This window comes from Macrotis lagotis, chromosome 8 (assembly GCF_037893015.1).
Source record: "Macrotis lagotis isolate mMagLag1 chromosome 8, bilby.v1.9.chrom.fasta, whole genome shotgun sequence".
NCBI lineage: Eukaryota > Metazoa > Chordata > Mammalia > Peramelemorphia > Peramelidae > Macrotis > Macrotis lagotis.
The window spans coordinates 24254316-24275025 of NC_133665.1; the positions used below are offsets into that span (position 1 = coordinate 24254316).

Consider the following 20710-nt stretch of genomic DNA (forward strand, 5'->3'; position numbering starts at 1 on the left):
CCCCTTCTCAGAATAAAATTTATTGCTTACAGTAGAGTAAATTTCAAATGCTAAATTTCAGTTAGAGGTTAAGTGAAAGTAAGGAGATAATTTCCCCCCAATCAAGTTCAAGGATGCTTTGAAATCTCTACAGACCCCACCTAGTCTAGTAATTTTACAGATGAAGAAAACGTCAAAGTGACTTTCCCTAAGTTATATACCTAACTTAAATGCCATTCAAAGCATATCTGAAGATGCCTAATCAAAGTCCCTTGATCACATGAAAACAGAAGTGAGGGTGATCTGGTGAGTTTCTTCTTGCTGAGAAAATTTACCACTTAAATGGACAAACAACTTTTAGAAGATTAGAAAAGTGGAAATTTAAAATACAAATTAAGAATCAAGACATTAAGGCATAACATAAAATTCTACCTCAAGCCTTCTGTATCATGTACCCCCTTTGGCAGTCTAAGGAAGCCTGACCCTTTCCCCAAATACCATTTTTAAATGCATTAAATAAAACGCATGGGGTTACTAAAAAAATTATATCAAAATAATTATTTTTAAAAATTAAGTTACCAACTCTTGCTGAGAGATTGATTTGTTGTACTGTGTGTGGAAGGGGGCAAGAAGAAGGGAGTGTACAATATGCTCTGTTCACCCTCCTGGTTAATACAGTACCTGCCACTGATTTCCTGACTGGCCAGACACATAAGTTGCTGGTAGGCTCCGAAGGCTGTTTTTCACTGGGGATCCCCCAAGTGTGCTCCCCATATCACCAGAAGAGGAATCAGCAGCCAAGGCCATCGAATACTGTGGGTAGTTGTACAGATTATTGTAGTACGGAAACAGAGAGGGCTGGTAAAAACTGCCATAGTAGGTGGAATCTGAGACCAGGTCAGATGTGTTCTCCAGGTGCCCTCTGCTGGTGACCGACGGGATGTCTTGAATGACCATCCGACCCTCTATAGAAAAATAAAGAAAATAAAGACATAAAAATTATGTGCAATGATTAAGTTGAAGTGATTTTTTTAAACAGACAAGAAGAAACAGAATGCTACAATTCTAAAATAGTTACAAATCAGTGGCTTAAAATCAAGGTAAATATTGTGTACTTAACTTCCAGTCACAGTCCTGATGCTATTTCCTTCAGAAGCTGGGACATCTGGCCTAAAGTTCTACAAAAGCAGGACATCTATCAAAGTGAATGAGGCCACAAATAGGCCAGTTTGTCAACTTTCTCGATCTTCTGGTTTTGAGACATATATAACCAATCAATATGTTTTTTTTATATATTCTCTTAATTTGTATTCACCAATCCCACATAACATTCCTGAAAACACATTACTAAGCCCTTTCTAAATTTTGTTTTCCTTTACTTTTTTCCTTTCTCTAATTAATGAGGCAAGAAATTACAATTTCTTATCATCTCCTCCTGCTCCCATCTCTTCTCAGTGTATGAGAGCTGTACATTTCATTTTCTCCCATTGTGGGCATACAAAAAGTTCCATTGCCTTTCCTAGGGAAAGTCAACTTTCTCTGGACTCCCTCAGCTAATCTTCTGATAATTAACTGCATACGACTTCTTCATTTGCCCATTTTTCATTCTTATAGAGAATACACTAGAATAAAACTTCACTGCCCTTATGAGGGCATTTAAAGACTTACCAAGGTATCAGGTAAAGAATAATGTTAGAATGTGAGCTACAAAGAACCTTACTCTGGTTTCACATTTCTCCTCGCACCAACTAATGGCAGCAGTCACATTAACTTCAGTTCTCTCTCATTTTACCAATAAAAATAGAAAAAAATTTATCTACAAATTCCTTACCAAGCAATAAGCAGAAGGCTACACATAAACTCAAAGAAATTATTTGTTTGGCAGCATCTGAATGAAACCACCATTATTTTTCTAAATTTCCTATTAATTCCCCCATTTCTTCATATTTTATTAAGGAAAATAATAATAGTTGATATATGCATCATATTTAAGGTTTGTAAAGAGAGTTTTATATATCATTTAATTTTACTTGAATGGTATATATTATTATTGTCATTTTACAGATGAGAAGACTAAAGTTCAGAGAGATTTTGTCCGGCCCACTGTCACACAGTTAGAAAGTGTCAAAGATGGGAACTGAAATCAGATTTCTGCTATCTCTAAGTCCAGTGATTCATTACCTAAGTACTGTTAGCAATCAAACCCTACTTCACTCCATGACTTAAATAAACAATAGAACAATTCCTGACAAAATCAGAAATCCAACTCAATCCATCTGGGGGAGATGGACATATCTAATAAAACAAATGGTAATTTAAAAATTCAAAAAGTTAAATAAGACTTCTAACCCTTATGTGAAGGTGGCTGCTTCATGTTATCATTATCAAGAAGAATTAAGTATCCACCGAAACATGACCATATATGCTCTGACTGTGAAGTAAAAATAACAAGATACTCCAAAAACCATCCTATGTCAACAAGTCTAAATATTACCAAGACTACCGATAACTCTTTTTCCCCCTTGTAACTCTATTGAGATTACAAATGGAATCAATCAAATTAGTTCTACTATGTAAATAACAAGTTACTTTGGTATCTAAATCGTTCCATTGCCTTTATACAATTTATACAGTGTATGTATGTGTGTGTGTGTGTATATATACATATATGTTTGTATATATATAGATGAGAAACTTTCCATACACTCACCATCCAAATCAGTTTGTCATCTCCTCCTGCCCTCAAATCTCTACATAAAATGTGTGATGTCCTAATTATTCTCACTAATGGAGGAGGGAGCCCAACTGTGAATAATCCAAAAGAGCAGGAAGCATACAAACACATGACATACATACACACATATGTATATTTTTGAGTCATCTCCAACTCTTCAATTTGGAATTTTCTTGGCAAAGATCCTGGAGTAGTTTACCATTTTACAGATGAGGAAACTGAGGCAAGCTATATTAAGGGACTTGTTCAGTCACATACTTAGTGTCTGAGATCAGATTTGCACTCTGGAAGATGAGTCTTCATGACTCCAGGCCCAATACCCCATCCACTGTGCCATTTGCCTGCCCAATATATGTATCTTCTATATGTGTATGTGTTTATATAAGTTTATATGTATATCTGCATGTATAAAATCTTTAAATGATTTATTGGATAAAGATTTTCTTTGTTCAATCAACTGGAAAAGCATTCACTCCTTGCCTATCATGGGTTAATATATTCTGCTCGGTGTTATGAAGTATATAATTTGCTCCCTGCCCTCCAGGAGTTCATAATCTAGTTATGGTAAATGAGACATATATATAGAAAACTGTCCAAGATGCCAGTATACAGGTGCCATGAATGATCAGAGAAAAAGGACCACAGGACCTCAGAGAGCAACTATGGTGGTCATGAAGGTCATGGTGGGGCATAGGGGAAAGGTTAATTTATACTTGAGATTAGAAAAGTGTTTTTCAGTATATTCTTTAATACCATAAATAAATGTATTTTAAGAAAACCTTAATGGAATGCATTGTAGGATAAATGTTTTTACCCCCCCCCTTAACTTAATCAACTTTATATTTTGGCATGATCAAAGGGAGAAAAATATTAGTTTTAACCAAAATATACCTCATACACACAGTTTTCCCTGCTTATAAAGTTTCTTTTTTTTTCAAGATCATTTACAAGAAGTTAGGTTCACAGTCACAGTGGAAAAACAATAATATGGAAAAAAACATCTACTCGGGGGTAATCATGGAAACAGTATATTTGAAATTGAAGGAAAATTTAAAAAAAGGAAATGCAATCAAACTGTGAAAGGATTTGAAGGTCAGATAGAGTTTGAACGTTGTCCTGGATTCAACGTGATCCACTGATAGATACTAATGCTCTAAAGGGAGACATGGGGAGAGGGTATTGCAGGACAGCTAATCCAGAGTATCAGATGTGAAGTAAATACTAGATTCTAGAGCATAATATAAGATGCCTTTGAAATAGGGAAGACATGTGAATAAAAACACAAAATAAACAAACATCTCTTACACTACAGTGGTAGCAAGATGAATGGAAAGGAAGAGCCACCATAAAGCATTTATGCATCTGAGGTTCTAAGAATTCACTTTAAAAGAAAATAATCACATTTTACTATTAATACCTTGAGGAAATGTTTTCAGGAAAGATGCCCAACTTCTTCCTTCATCCTTCTCAACTCTCATTGTGGTTCAGTCATTTCAGACACTCTGATCCCATTTTGGGGTTTTCTGGCAAATATCCTGGAATTGCTTGTCATTTCCTTCTCCTTTAGTTTACAGATGGGGAACTCTGATTTCAGTTCCCATCTCTGACACTTTTTAACTGTGTGACAGTGGGCAGGACAAAATCTCTCTGAACTTTAGTGACTTGTCCAGGGTCCTAACAGTCTGAGATTGGATTTGAACTCATGGAGATTGATTCGGATATTGCTGATTCTAAGGCCAGTGTTCATTCCACCACTGCCCTTTTCTACTTACTGTGCAACTATTCCCTGAAACCTACTGCATGCCCAAAATACTTGATTCTCTTAAAATAATGCAAAAGTAATGATCTAGGGGGTAAAAATGCCTTCTCTTGGTTTCTTTCACAGGATGCAAAAGAGTAAATAGTAAGATTTATTTAATCAGAGAAGATGCTATCCAGAAGACTTTAACTTTATAGGTAAAGCTAAAATTTGAGCATAAGGGTACAATAGATGTTAAGTTGCAGTAAGATTTTAGCACAAACTTCGCCAATATGGGGCACAAGTTTAAAAAGTATAAATATACTTTTCCTATGCATAAATAGCCACTGCTTTTAAAAAGGGATATTCCTTTTCACCAGACAGCCTATATTTCCATTTGAAAAGTCAACATTTATTTCTTCATATCTAACTCTAGCAATTTTTGTCATCTTTTGCTTTACTTCTATTCACAGAACTACAAATCTATCAACCCCAGTTTGGCATATGAAAGAAAATCCACATTAACAGTCTTTTAAAATACATAGTCCATCTTAGTGTATGAGTCTAAAAAGGCATACTGAAAGAGTAACTAACTTAAACACACTGTAGGAAATCTTTAGGGTGGATTCCATTTCATGATGTTCTAGGAACCAAGTTAGCCTCACAGCTCCACATTTAAGGGGAAAAAAATACCAAACCAGAAAATCGAAGAATACCAATCTTGGTCCTTAGAAAATACAATGCTTTCCAAGGTTGATTAATCATTTTCAGAATTACTGTACAATAACTATTTTAGGATTTGTATTTGGTGAAATACCTAAATTCTGTGTTGTAACCAAACCCAATTTGTAAAGAAAGAAGTATCAAAATAACTACTGACAGCAATGAGCCTGAACTAAAAAAAATGAAGCATCCTCTCCTATCCTTTCTCAGAATTATGTGCAAGATAGTAGCAATTACAGACTTTAATATTTGGTAATCTAATATGGGAACTCAAAAACTTCCTCAGTAAACATTTTCAGTTTTTTTCATAGCACTCACAAGTACCTGCTACTTTTTTTTCCACACTAATATATACAGGGTGAAATATGATTCACTCATTCATAGAAAGATCAATATCCACACATGAAAAATACCATTATTGATCTTTCAGTGTTGAATGCTGGTCTTCAGGTCTATGGCATATTAATAGCAGTTAACCGGTAATTCATTTTAAGGTATGTGGTTGGTTGGCTGTTTTCTTTTATTTTTTTTCCCCTCCCTACAAAAAGATTCTAGGAGTAGTCAAACCTTGGAGGAGCTGTCAAATTTGTCTATTTAATTCCTTAAAATCAGATCTACCAAATGACACAATTTAAGCGATTTCCTAAAAAAGTACATATAAAAATAGGGCTATTTTAACAAGACAAATAAATGCCCAATGCTGGTCTGTCCTATGTCCCCCACTCTCACTTTCACTCTTCTCTTAACTGCCCAAAGGTAAGCAAGAGTCATGGAAAACTAACTTATTAACTTTCAGTGATAGCAAAGTACTAGAGACATAGGAGATGCCCTTTGACTGGGCTAAAATACTGTAAATACATGAAAATGATGATATAATAGAGAACAGTGCAATGAGTAGAGAACCAGCCCTGTAGTCAAGACAGAAGGATCCGAGTTCAAATCTGACCTCAAAGACCTGACACTTGTTAGCTGTGTGACCTTGGGTAAGTCACTTAACCCTCCCATTCAGGACCATCTCCAGTTGTCCTGATGCATATCTGGCCTCACGACCCAGATGACTCCAGATTGAGCAAGTGAGGCTGGTAATTTAGCACAGCAACCTCCTCACTCAAATCCACATGCATACCATGGCCTCACCTCCCTGATGTCCTTTGAGAATGAAGGACAAGCATCATCATAGAAAATAATTAATACAGAAAGTTTAGAAACGCACAGGGAGATTTTTATGAATTTAATATAGAATGAAGTAAAAATTGGGAAAATAATATACAGTGAATACAACAAAGCCAACAAAAAGAAATCCCTGAATTGGTACACTGGCCCCAGACATGAGTTGAAAAAAATGTAGCTTTATGTACTCTTTGTACAGATGTTGGAGACTATGGATATGGAATATATTCTCAGTCATGGATGATATGTTCATTAGTCTTGCTGAACTTTTTTCCCCATTTTATTAAAATCTTTGTTAGAAGGATTCATATTTAGAAGTGGGAGCAATGAATCCTAGATCTGCAGGTTAAGTTGTTACCAACTAACATTAATTTAATAAGCATATACTATGTTCTCAACAATATGGTGTTGCTATGGGTGGGTGGGGGGATCCAGGGTAAAAGTAGACCTTACTTCTTTCAATCACAGTCCATAAGCATTTATTACCTACCATGTGTCAGCTATGCTATGGTTAACTATGTTATAAGCTCTCTGGAGAAAAAGAAAGGTAAGATAGTCCCTGACCTAGAGAAGCTCACAATTCAGACAAGCTTCATATAGACAAGCAATCCCTGGGATAAATAGGATATAACTAATAGAGGAAATTTTCAGGGAGATTTGGGTAAGATTTACTGTAGGAGGGGAGATTTTAGCTACTGACTTAAGAGAGTCAGTAGACAGAAATAAGGAAGGAGGGCTTCCACACAAGGAATAGGGATCAATCAAAGAAAATATCTAAAGTCAAGAAACAGAATGTCTTGTTCATGGAAGTTGATGGTTGAGGCTGGGGGTGACAAGGGGCAAGGTTTGTATTTGAGCCTGAAGATAATAATGAAATGCCCCCATGGCATTTCTTGGCATGCCACATGGGAGTGAATATTTGAATATGCTGAAAAGCTTCTCATTTATACCATTGTTTATTGGTTTAATGTTGGCTTAATGAGTTTTTGGTTCTACCCAATTCTATCTGGGTAAAATACTGTGTCCCCAAATAGAAAAGGGGAGTCCAACAACACAGAGATACACAAAAATCTAGGTAATTCAAGAAGCCATTTTCAGGATGCCTCCATTGTGGGGAATACAGGCTAAATGACATACATACACACACACACACACACACACACACACACACACACACACACACACACAGCTTTAAGACCAGTGATGTCATCATTGTGAGGAATACCTCCATTAACATAGACTGAAAGTCCTCTAGTGCTTGGAGATTGTCTCTGAAAGTAATTGTGACCAAAAAGTTCATTAACTAGAAGTCAGCTTGATGATGAGGCTCTCTCCAACTTTAGCTCTTTTATTTTTCAGGTAACAGAAGTATAAATTTGTAAAATGAGGTCACAGGACCATGTTATCAGAGCTCAAAGGAGCCCAGACCTCATCTAGGTATAGGAGCATAAATTTAGAACTGGACAGAACTTCAGAGATCAGTTAGTCTAACCTCTCATTTTATAGATGGGGAAACTGAGACCCAGAAAGGATAAGTGACCTGGCCCACAGTCACACAGGCATCAGGTATCAGAGGTGATATTTGAACTAAGTTCTCTGATTTTAATCTCTGTTGCTCACTCTTCCATATTGCTTCCCTCTTGAAAATCCGTCCTGCCTCTGAATCTATGATCCATTGATGGATAGGTTCTTAAAGAACTCAGCTAGGTGATCCTAAGACAGCTTGTATACAGACTTTGAGAACCAGCATCCCCTGGTTCTCATCACAATGAGGCATCAAAGAAGGGCTTTTACTAGTGCTCTTACTCAAAAGGGGGGAGGAGGCAGCTAGGTGAGTCAGGAGGACCGGAGTTCAAATTTGGCCTCAGACGCTTAATAATTGTCTAGCTGTGTGGCCTTGGGCAAGTCACTTAACCCTACTGCCTTAAATAAAAATTTAAAAAAAGAAAAGTAAATCCTACTGTATGAGGGTGACATCCTGAAATCTCTCCAACATACATACAATTCCCAGATATTAAAGAAATCCTAGTAGTAAAGAATTGGTTGGTCTCCTTAAAGAAACGAGATGTAGACATACAAGAGATTGATAAATGATAAATGAACCTATTGTTCCACATCATTAACAGATAACTGTAATTTTGTACAAGGGAGACTGGACAATAAAGAGCAGAAGGCTCATTGTAATCCATCATCACTATTAGAAAAACGATTCAAAGAGCACATCTTACCCCAGTAGGGTCAGTTGTGCCATCTTTATGTACTAATGAAATCACATGAGTAGCTAGCTTGCTTTTCTCCTTCCCTACAAGTAGAATTGGGTCAGTTAGATAGCACAATGGATAAAGTAGGGAAGACTTATTTTTCCAAGTTCAATTCTAGCCTCACATTAGCTGTAACCCTGTTAAGTCACTTTACCCAGTTTGCCTGTTTTCTTCAACTGAAAAATGATCTAGAGAAGGCAAATGGCAAAGCACTCCGGGATCTCTGCCAAAAAAAATCCCAAATGGCTTCATGAAGAGTCAGACAGGATTGAAAAACAAGCAAACAAGTGAAAAGGTGAAATTCTCTCTTTTCTTTAGGAGGTACAGCCAGACTAGTTTATCCATATTCCTATAATTTCCATTCCTTTATCTTTCTAAAATAGTTAGGTCAGGGCTTTGCAGAGATGATCATCAAAGACAGTCTCTAAAGAAGAAAAAGGACCTGAGATGGATTTAAAAAAGGTAAATCTTCATCCAGGGCTTGAAACATGTTAAAGAAGAATATCTAAGAGAGGTTTCTGGTATCAAAGAAGGTCCAGGGCCATTGTGTATAACTAGAACAAAGTAAGTCAAGCTGGAAAGTGTGGGGGATACATAAAAAAGAGATAATGATAGGAACAAAATGAAAGACCTTCAAAGAGAAGGAACATTTATTTGGCAAAAAAAACAGCATTAATTGGAAAGCTGAAAAACTCTCTTGGGACAACAAAATAGTGAAGAAAAATTTGAAATACTACATGTTAAAATGATAAAGTAAGAGGTAAGTGGCAAGGAAGATGCTAACGGAAAGGTTTCATGAAGAAAGGTAGAAATCTGTGAAGCTAAGAAGTATCACTGAAACAATGAAGTGAAGAATAAGCAATGGTTAATAATATTAATATTATTAGTTAATATTAATATTAATTCTAATAAGCCCTGGGACAGTTAGGTGGTACAATCAATAAAATGCTGGGTCTGGAGTCAGGAAGACTATCTTTCTGAGTTCAAATCTTGCCTCTGATATTTAATAGCTGTGTGGCACTGAGCAAGTTTTTACCCAATCATGTTTGCTTCAGTTATCTCAATGAACTGTAAAATGACAAACCACTCCAATATCTTTGCTGAGAAAGGTTGAAATGGGGTCAATAAAGAGTTGAACATGACTGAAAAACAACTGAAAAACACCACCACCACCACCGTGCAAGGAGAAGGTAGGACATTTTTAAGTCATTAATCCACTTAGTCCATCAGCCTAGGCCTGGGATTCTTATCCTTTCTGTGTACCACCTTTCTCTCCACCCTCTACCTTTTGGTAGTCATTAGAGTGCCTCCTCAAAAATATTTTTAAATAGATATAATATGTAGGATTACAATGGAAAACAACTCTATTGATCTATATATATATATATGTATGTATGTATGTATGTATGTATGTATGTATGTATTTTTTAAAAGTTTGTAGACTTTTTAATAAAAATCCATGGCTGAAGCAGTCCCTCATCATTGACAAACATGAAGGCACTGGTGGAAAGGAAAGATTTTTCCTTGGGAGATGGAAAATGTTTATATTTTTATTCAATGATTGAAAATTTTAAAAGATATGACATTCCCTAAAACCGAATTTGTCTTAAATGAAATAAACTCCTTCCTCCTCTCTATTGGGTGGAAGGGTATATATATTGCATTATATTCTCACTCCTATGTTCACCATGTTCCCTTATAAAATTTCTCACATTTGTCCTCTTTGAGAAAATATGACTACCTAGATGAATTCACATGGATTCAGTGAAAAAACTCAAAAAAGTAGATACCATTTCTGAAATGAATAGTAAGAGTAGCACCCATAGAAATAATTGCTATTCCTTCTCATGACACGGAAACGATTACTTTTCTTAGATTTCTTTCTTACTGGACAAGGCTCAGTTTGTAGGAGGTGTTGCAGAAGTGGAGACTATAGAATTAATCAACTAGTTAGGTCTAGGAGGAGAGGAAAAAGTTCTACCAAGCTGGTGATGGATTACATGGCATTGGAAAAGGACCAGGTCAGCTAACTGAAGAGAGACTCATCACCGAACTGTTCTCAGGGTAACAGTTTTTATAACCACAGCAAGTCTCAAAGACCAACTTAAAAGCTGCAGAAGGGCTGGGTTCTTTATTGGGCAGAGGAGTGCACCCCCTTAAAAATTACAGATCTTTTAAATGTTAAATTAAGAATTAATATCTATTATCACACTGAAAGCACAGAAATACACCCTTGTAATTACCTTAGAAGTCAGAGAGCTCAGAGCTGCAGTAGGACTAGAGTTCTCTGAGTGTCCACACTAAGTCCCTGATGGGGGCCAGGGAAATGGTCCAAGGATGATAATTTAGCTCAGGTCAGAAACAGAGTAGACCAAAGATTCTAGACAGATCATCAGAAGGACCAGGCCCCAGCTTGGGGGAGAGACAGTGAGAAGAGAAAAGGAAGGTAGAAAGAAGGAGGGAGACAGACAAGAAAAGGGAGAGAAGGAACGGGATAGGAGAAACAAGGGGGGGGGGGAGAGAGAGAGAGAGAGAGAGAGAGAGAGAGAGAGAGAGAGAGAGAGAGAGAGAGAGAGAGAGAGAGAAGATAAAAAGAAGTAAAGAGAAAAATTATAGTGGCTTTCAAAATACAATATGCAGGTTTCATCTCCATAAAAGAGCATTTTCTATAACATTCGAGTTTCCATAAAACTCCTCCCCCAACTTTTCACCACTGCATCTGCTTATATGCAGGTCTCATCTCTGAAAAAGAACATTTTCTATAACATTCGAGTTTCCATAAAACTCCTCCCCGAACTTTTACCCCCTGCATCTGCTATAACTAACCAAGAAAATTATATGTAGGGAGTATCAGAATATTTTCTCCTCCTCCTTCCTTCTGCTGTTTGAGTAACAGAAGAATATAAAGTACATTGGTCCCAAGATATACATTAACATAGTAAGGCTAATAACTAGAAAAAACTAGAGAAATGAGAATATAAGGAAGCCAGAGTCAGAGAGAAAAGCAATTATAACAGGGTAAGAATATGTCTTTGGTATATTTTTGTCCTCCTTTCTAATGGAAGATCATTCAGAAATACTAAAGAACATTTCAATACAGTGATCAAGAAATATCAATGGGGAAAAGGAAAATTATGATTCCTCCTCCAGTTCTTATGCATCAAAAAAATGGAAGAAATCAAGATCATGGATAAGTAATAATTATCCAACACTCTTCTCCAGAATCAATTAAGAAGGCATTATATCTAAACTCATATACCTTTCTCATCTCTATAAAATATACACTGTTCATTAGTGCATAAAAATATTTGTTGTTGTTCAGTCACTTCCACTTGAATCTCACTCTTCATGATTCCATTCATAGTTTCCTTGGCAGAGAAACTGGTGTGGTTTGCCATTTCCTTCTTTAGCTCACTTTACAGATGAGGAAACAGAGGCCAATAGGAAAGGAACCTGTCTAGAATCACACAGCTTAGTAAGAATTTGAGGTCAGGCGGCAGCTAGAGGACTGGCCCTGGAGTCAGGAGGACCTGAGTTCAAATCCGGTCTCAGACACATAATTACCTAGCTGTGTGACCTTGGGCAAGTCACGTAACCCCATTGCCTTGCAAAAAAATTTTAAAAAAAACCTGAGGTAACATTTGAACTCAGGAAGATGAGTCTTCCTGACTATAGACCAAATGTTTTATCCATTGCACGACCTAGCTGCCCCTTCCATATAAATACACATTTTATATGTATTAGCTGAATTTTAATATATAAATATATATATGTATATATATATATATATATATATATATATATACATATCATTGTACCAAGACATGGGACAATTTTTATTTGAATTTTCTGAAAAGATATAATATCTATAGTATTATTGTATCTGCAGATGTCCAGATCTATTGTGTAATAGTAAATTAGGTCCAGAATTGAACAAGGAGGGAAAGGACTAGCATGTCTTGGGGAACTGCACTGCAAAGTTGTTCATGATTCTGAACTTCTTAAAATAAGGAAGCATTTTTTTAATATCAATATTCTACCAATACCGTTGTATGACTGAAATTCTATAAAAATAACTACAAGGTCTTTAGAATGGAAAATAAGCATCACTCAGGAAAATGAAGAGGTGGGGGGGACAGACTTCAAAGCATTACAAGTAAGAATTATAGAAAATCATAAAAAATAAATAAATCAAAAAGATGTACCGATCAAAACTGGTGAGAGATTATGAGGGTGACCAATGGATTGCTCTTGGATTCTGCTGGCATCTTCAAGATGACAAGAAAAAGTGAGGAAAGCATCTAACATATGGAGTTGACCTCCCACTGGCAAATTTATCAGAGAACTTGGACAAGATTAAGTCAATCAATAAGCATTTATTATGTTGACCCTGTACCAGGCATTGGACTCACAATATTACAATTTGGAAACTGCAAAAAGGTCAGACTTCAATCCCACATTCTTGCCCAGCTCAGGTGGTCATGGAAATGGGCTGGATCCCTTGTTTTATTGCTCAGCTATGTTTATTCAATTCCTGGCCTTCTCTGAGGTCAGACAGTAGCCTTGAAGGAAGTTGGTGTGATATCACTCCCTAAAGTCATAATCAGAAAATGTGGGAACAATATGTTTCTCTCCACAGACAATCAGGACAGAGTTACTGTAAATGTCAAATAAATCCAACCTCCAAACCCCATTTTTATTTTTTTTAATTCAAATTCAAAGCACTAGGGTAGGGATAATGTTGACAATGCCTCCAACAAATATACTTTTTTAATAATTTCCCCCCTCTCTTCACCACCTCTTCCTATCACCCAATTCTGTCTTTGAAATGCAGAACTCCATAATATTTCCCCGTAAGCAAGAAAGAAATTTTATTTTTTGGCTGCTGTTGTTCCAGTGCTGAACTTTTAGCTTGTCATAAAGTTAATGTGCTATTCAGTGTTCATTCTAGGTAAGACTGTGGGGCTGTGTATTTTCTGCCACCCCTCAAAAGGCCATTATCTGTAATTACCCATTACCATGCATAATTATTTCTCCTAGCCTGGTCTATGACCTCTGGAACTTTATGCCGTTACAGCTCACTGCACCATCTTATCAAATTTGTGAAGGAAGCTTTTTTGACCTTTACTGCTTTTCAATGCATGGACAAAAGCTGCCAGCAAATTGTCTAACAGGTATAGCATGATTTATTACAGGTACTCTATGGGATCCTACAATACATAATTTAGTCAGGAGGATTCCAAATCACCTACCTCCTTCCTGGAAGGCCAGGCCTTAAGCCAGCAGCAGCAGCAGCTACTACACCTCAGGGAGGTAGAGCTGGAGACTTTCTCCCCTACCCCAGTCCAACAATGGATGATCAAAAGACAGACCAGTATCACGGAGTCACAAACCTTTTCTGTCCCCTATCAACCTCCACTACCCACTGGCCAGCTCCAACAAGGTAGAGGATGCTCAACATCAGATGGATGCTGATGCCTACTTCTATTGGAAATATTTCAAAGCCTCTCTGATCCTTGAACCCATTTTCCTCTGGAAAGAAGATCATCTATCTGGCCTAACAAAGTTATTGGGAACTTGCCATTTGCCCTGCAACCTTCCACGTCAGAACCTAACTCTAACTGCCACAAACTAAATGGGCATGAACATCATCAATATTCCTCTAAGTGTTGTCTTCATCAAGCAGAATGTGATTGATGAGGTCATGGAACAGCTTGATTTTTCTCTTGATATTCTCAGTATTTAGAAAATAATAAACATTTAATAAAGAAAAACTTCTATTCTACTTCCAGAATTATTTATTCCACCTGTTGCAGCCCACTCTTAAGGTAAAAGCAAAAATAAAACATAATTAACTTTCAATTAATTCAGAAAGCCTCTCAAGGAAGATCTGTATCTCTCTCCTTCCCTTCTTCCTTTCCTTTGTCTACTGGTTACATCATTATCTAACAGCACTTCTACTAAAAAAAGATAATGGTTACAGAGAGGAGATAAAATTCTAATCACAAAAACAATATTTATTTTATAGATTTAAAAAAAACAAAATTGGAAGGACAAGGAAGTTTGAAATCAAAGGCTAAATTTATTTTTTTATCTTTGAACTTAAACCACACAATAATAATAGCTAGTATTTATTGATGCATGCATATATTTTAAGAATTTACATATAGATATATTTATACACAAATCATGTATATATTTACTTACAAGTTATGTGCACATATATACATGCTTTACGATTATCTCATTTTATATTCACAACAACCTTGAAAGGTAGATCTTATTATTAGAGGAAACTGAGGCAGGCAGGGTCACAAAGCTATTCAAGTGTCTGGGGTCAGGGCTGGATCTGAACTGGGATCTTTCTGACTACAGATACAGGGTACTATCCATCGACCCCTAGCTACCTCTCTATATTGAGAAAGAAGGGGAGGATGAAGTCTGATTTATGTTTACTTCTGCCTGTATCAAAAATAGTTAATTAGCATCTTGTTTTTAGAGTCAAAAGAGAATTCAGAGAACATTGAATCTAACCCTCCCATATTACAGATGATCTTCAACAATTGACAACCTCTGGAAAACTGTTTTGTTACCTGTAAATGGAAAACACCAGACCTCTGAGTCCCCTTTCAGATTGAAATCTATGTTTGAACTTCTAAGAGAGATCTCTCTTTGACTACTGGACATTTTGACTAGAACATTTCCCCCCCCCAAAAAAAATACTATTTCTTGGACCTAGTTTCCTTCAAATGGCAAGAAAGATCCTGTGAGAAAATTTTAATGCTTATCATTATTTCCTCAGATTCTGAGGGGAAAAAGAAGCAAAAGAAGGCCATAGGAGCAAATCAGAGTGGTCAATACATTTATCAAAAGCTCAAGGCTAGATAAAACAATTATTAAGCTAAGGGCTTACAAAGTACCTGAACTGGGCTAAGACTCAAGAATACAAATACAAACAAACCGGTCCTTATGTTCAAGTAACTCACATTTGGCAGCAGCAAACATGGATAAAGGAAGGCTGGAGGAGGGAGCTGGGAAGAAGGATATTGGGTTGGGAACCCTTTCTAAAACAATGTTCCAAAATATGGAAGTAACCTAAAAGAAGGAGGACCCAGGAAAGAAGTTCTGAGGATCATGACAAAAGAACTTGGGGCACCTAGGTGGAGTAATAAATAGATAGGGCACTGGCCCTGGAGTCAGGAGGACCTGAGTTCAAATCTGGCCTCAGACACTTAATAATTAGCTAGGTGTATGGCCTTTAGCAAGTCACTTAACCCCATTGCCTTGAAGAAAAAAAAAGGCAAGAGAACTAGAAGAGAAGCAGAAGTTGCAGTGTAAATCCAACTGAAGCTGCCAAACTTTGGTTAAATTTCTTACAGAGATGGAGATAGGAGTCTGAAACCAAAAGTAGAACCCAAACAACTAAAGGAAAGCAAGAGATGCACATCATTACACTATTTTCCTAGCCTGAAACACCCTGGTCTGAGTGGTTTGCATAAAATCACTATTCACAGACACATTAAGTCAAGTTCATCATTGTTACAGGAAACAATGGTTTCATGTATATTGAGCAGAGCGAGCAGAGCAAGATCAATGAACAGCTCCAGTTTGGTTGGAGTATCAGTTTGAAACAAGACTGGAAGCAGCCTGTGAAAGTGGGTCTGAAATAGAAAGTTTTGGTTTATATTTTTTAAACGAATATGGGTGTATATTTACATATACACACATATACGTACAATATATATTCATAATATATTTATATATCTAAATTAATATATTTTAAAATAATAGGGAACCACTATTAGACTTTTGAGTAAAGTCTAACTGTCAATCTACTCAAGTGTAGTCACAATAATAATTGTAAATTTAAATACTAATCCAAAATGAAAAGAGGAAAGCTGAGGTTGAAAGCTGAGGAAGAATAATTTTAAACCCTCCTTAGTTTAAGATCAAAAAGGTCAAAAGTTTAAGCTTTCCTACTTGCAAATGTAATAGAATTTAGAATCTGTTCTTAATAAGATTCTTCCTTAGCAGACTGTCATTAATAACAGATTATTTCTCAATAAGTGCTTTCTTTAACAGATTCTATTCTTAACAGATTAATCACCCAAAATCTGAGATCTGATGAATACTATAGAAATGACTGAAAAAATATGGTACTTTTTCCTCTAACAAACTAAAGGTACTTTAGAAACATTTATCAGTCCAATGATACTCTTTGATATCTCATTAAAATAGAAGTATTTGCAGATGTTGTGAATTCTGCCCAAGTGGAATTTAGAATATTTCACAAATCTTTTGGAGTGTCACTCAGCTCAGTAATAATAACAATTCAAGTCTTACACACATTACCTTATTTAAGTCTCACAAAGACCTTCTTATGGAAAGTAACATATTCTAACCATCCCCATTTTATAAATGTGAAAGCTAAGACCCAGATTATAATCAAGAGAAGGATTCAAAATTCAGATCCAGTACTTCTTTGACATCATACACTTCTCCATTGCTGGGACAGGTATTATGGAAAGAAAAGATTTCCCTAGAACTTCTTGCTAAACTGAGCAAATGGTAAGTAAATAGCAGTATACCCATTAAAAAAGATCAATAAAAATAAGACTCAAAAAAGACTGTAATGGGATGTAAAAATGGTGCCGAAATCTCTGGGATCCAACTTAAAGATTCTACTAGGGCCGCTAGGTGGCACAGTGGATACAGCACCAGCCCTGGAGTCAGGAGTACCTGGGTTCAAATCCGGACTCAGACATTTAATAATTACCTAGCCGTGTGGCCTTGGGCAAGCCACTTAACCCCATTACCTTGCAAAAAGAAAACAACTAAAAAAAAAAGATTCTGCTAAGCAAAAGTTTATAGAATTACTATTTATATATTTAGGGCAATCAGTTTATTTCTGTATAGTCTCAGTATAAAAAGATAGCAAATAGTATTCCACTAAAATCCACAGAGGAAGGGCAGCAGTAGTGAAGAAGACAAATTCATCCAAATTATTTATGGTGTTAGGGTGAAGGCTAAACTAAATCTCAATCATAGGAAAATTGCTTTCATTCAACTAGCTTCGAACAAATGAATTTAACTAAAATAATATGGTGAGAATGAGAGCCGTAACACATTTCCCTAGAAATTGTCTAACAAATTCTTTAAGATAAAAGTAAACTGGAGAGGAAATGAACAAGAATTACATACAGGATGAGGGGGAACAGATAGGCTGCTATCTGTATTCCTGGAAGGGTATTTACATTAAGGAGATCCCAGATCCAATCAAAGCATCAAACTAAGAGAAAGGAAAGACATAAAAACATTTCAATGAGAACAATGGGAATTATGAAAGTGTGAACAAGACTAATCTTCCATAAGGGCCTTTAGACTTAAGCTTTAGAACTTTTTTTAAAGTGTCTACTAAATGCTTTATGATTTTATCATTTATTGGGCAAGAAACAGAAAAAGATGAAATCAACCAGGGCTCAAAAGCCAAGCATGAGATCAATAGAAATGTTGATAGCATCTACTTCTAACAAGAAGCAAATCAGAAGCTAGGAAGTTTTATGATGTTGTTTCAGACAGAATGAGAAGTAAAAAGTAGAGTGGCAGTTTAAAACTTTAGTTAATGTTAGTATGGAAGAAACTTAGATTAGACCAACACCTAACACCCTTTACCAAGATACAAATGTTTACAGGACTTAGACATAAAAAAACAATACTATAAGCAAATTAGAAGGTCAAGGAGTAGTTTACCTGTCAGATCTATGGAAAGGGAGGCAGTTTATGACCACGGAAAAGATGGAGAACAAACATCACTAAAAACAAACTGGATGATTTTGATTACATTAAATTAAAAAGGTTTTGCACAGACAAAAACCACTGTAACCAAGATCAAAAGGAATGTAGTAAACTACAATCTTTACAATCTCAGTATTTCTGACAAAGACCTCATTTCTAAAATATACAGAGAACTGAGTCAAAATTTTTTTGAAAAAAAAAAGCTATTCCCCAATTAACAAATGATTAAAAGATATGCAAAGGCAATTTACAGATGATATCAAAGCAATCCACAGTCATATGAAAATCACTACTTATTAGATAAATGCAAATTAAAGCATCTCTGAGATACCCACCTCACATCTCTCAGACTGGCCAATATGACCAGAAAGGACAATGACCATTGTTGGAAGGGTTGTGGGAAATCTGGGACACTAATACACTGTTGGAGCTGTGAACTCATCCAACCTTTCTGGAGAGCAGTCTGGAACTATGCCCAAAAAGCAACAAGAATGTGCATACCCTTTGGTCCATCAATACCACTACTGGGCCTATACCCTGAAGAGATGATGATAAAGGGTAAAAACATCACTTGTACAAAAATATTCATAGCAGCCCTGTTTGTAGTGGCAAAGAATTGGAAATCAAGTAAATGGCCTTCAATCAGGGAATGGCTTAGCAAACTGTGGTATATGTATGTCATGCTGCACTATTGTTACATTACAAACCAGGAAGCATGGGAATTCAGGGAAGCCTGGGGGGTTTGCATGAACTGAAGCTGAGCAAGATGAGCAGAACCAGAAAAACATTGTACACCCTAACAGCAACATGGGGGTGGTGGTGATCAACCTTGATGGACTTGCTCATTCCATCAGTACAACAATCAGGGACAATTTGGGGCTATCTGCAATGAGGAATACCGTCTGTATCCAGAGAAAAGAACTGTGGAGTTTGAACAAAGACCAAGGACTATTACCTTTAATTTGGGGGGGGGGGGGGACTGTTATCTTATTGTCTGATCTTGCTATCTCTTTTACTTTATGTTTCTTCCTTAATGATAGGACTTCCCTCTCATCACATTCAATTTGGATCAATGTATACCAGGGAAACAATGTAAAGACTGGCAGATTACCTTCTGTGGGGGGGGGGGGGGGAGTAAGATTAGGAGACCCAGAGGGACCACTCCTCTTTGTCATTCAACTCAGTGTGCTAAAGTCAATTCCCTGCTTTGGAAATATTGCCTCAATTTGTCCATGACTGACTCTATTCCCTGCTAGATGCATCTCAACTAAGCCTTCTCTTCTCCTAGAGCGAATATCTCCCCTAGGAAATACCATGGTTAATGGGGGTTAGGAGGTAGCTATTTCAGAGTAATTCCCTCACAGGAGCTGGTTTCTGTCTCACCTGCTGCTGGGAGCTTAGCTTTTTTAAAAGCCATCAGGGGAATGGTCATTCATTCACCTTCATCCATTCCAGTTCAATCAAGGAAAACTTTACATTAAGTGCCATATGAAAGATGTCAAGTCATGCCTATTAGCTATAAAGATGTTTAATATTTTGTTATCTGCCCCTGATTTTCTGCAATTACATCCTGTGGTTCCTGGGCTAGTAGAGTGTCAAAACTAAGTAGAGTGTCCCACTAAGGACAGAGGGTTATTCCATCTTCCTGCTTCCAATTTAAAAAGAAAAATGACTACCACTTGGCTCTATTCTCAGGCTATCAGTAACACTGGTTCCAATTTTATCTAGCTTTATACTCATCTCTTCTCTACTAACTATATTTAATCGAGGCACATATAACCAAAGTATTTGTTTGTGTTTTTTGCAAGGCAATGGGGTTAAGTGGCTTGCCCAAGGCCACACAGCTAGGTAATTATTAAGTGTCTAAATCCGAATTTGAACTCAGGTCCTCCTGATTCCAGGGCTGTGCTCTTTCCACTGCACCACCGAGCCACCCTCCCAAAGTATTTTTTTTAACAAAGTTTCATGTCTTAAAGTTTTATAATGGGTCAAGTACTGCTAAGATTCAAATAGTTATACTAAATCATTACTAGCCAAGATGCTGGGTTTTTTCAAATATCAAACTTGACTCCTGCCTAAAGATGGCTTGGTGCAGCAATAACTCTTGTCAAAGGCTGAATAAAACCCTGAACAATGGGATCAAGGATTTAATTTCTATCCCGTTGCTTGGCTCTGATCCCAGGCCACCACTAACCATGGTCACCATCTTGCAACCTCATGGCACTGACTGCCAAGAGGGAACCAGAGATGAAAGGAAGGGTGACACAATCCAAAGCCATCTGTCACAAATACCTGGGGGGGGAAGGGGGA

The 20710-nt window shown here is 36.7% G+C and overlaps 1 protein-coding gene across 1 annotated transcript in view; it reads right to left on the reverse strand.

Annotated features, from left to right (window-relative positions):
• DMRT1 (doublesex and mab-3 related transcription factor 1) overlaps positions 1-20710 on the reverse strand; it is a 122619-nt gene that overhangs the window by 69150 nt on the left and 32759 nt on the right. Inside the window, exon 3 of the mRNA XM_074196516.1 lies at positions 661-944. Within this exon, the coding sequence (XP_074052617.1) occupies positions 661-944 (284 nt within the window). The remainder of the gene's footprint in view (positions 1-660; positions 945-20710) is intronic.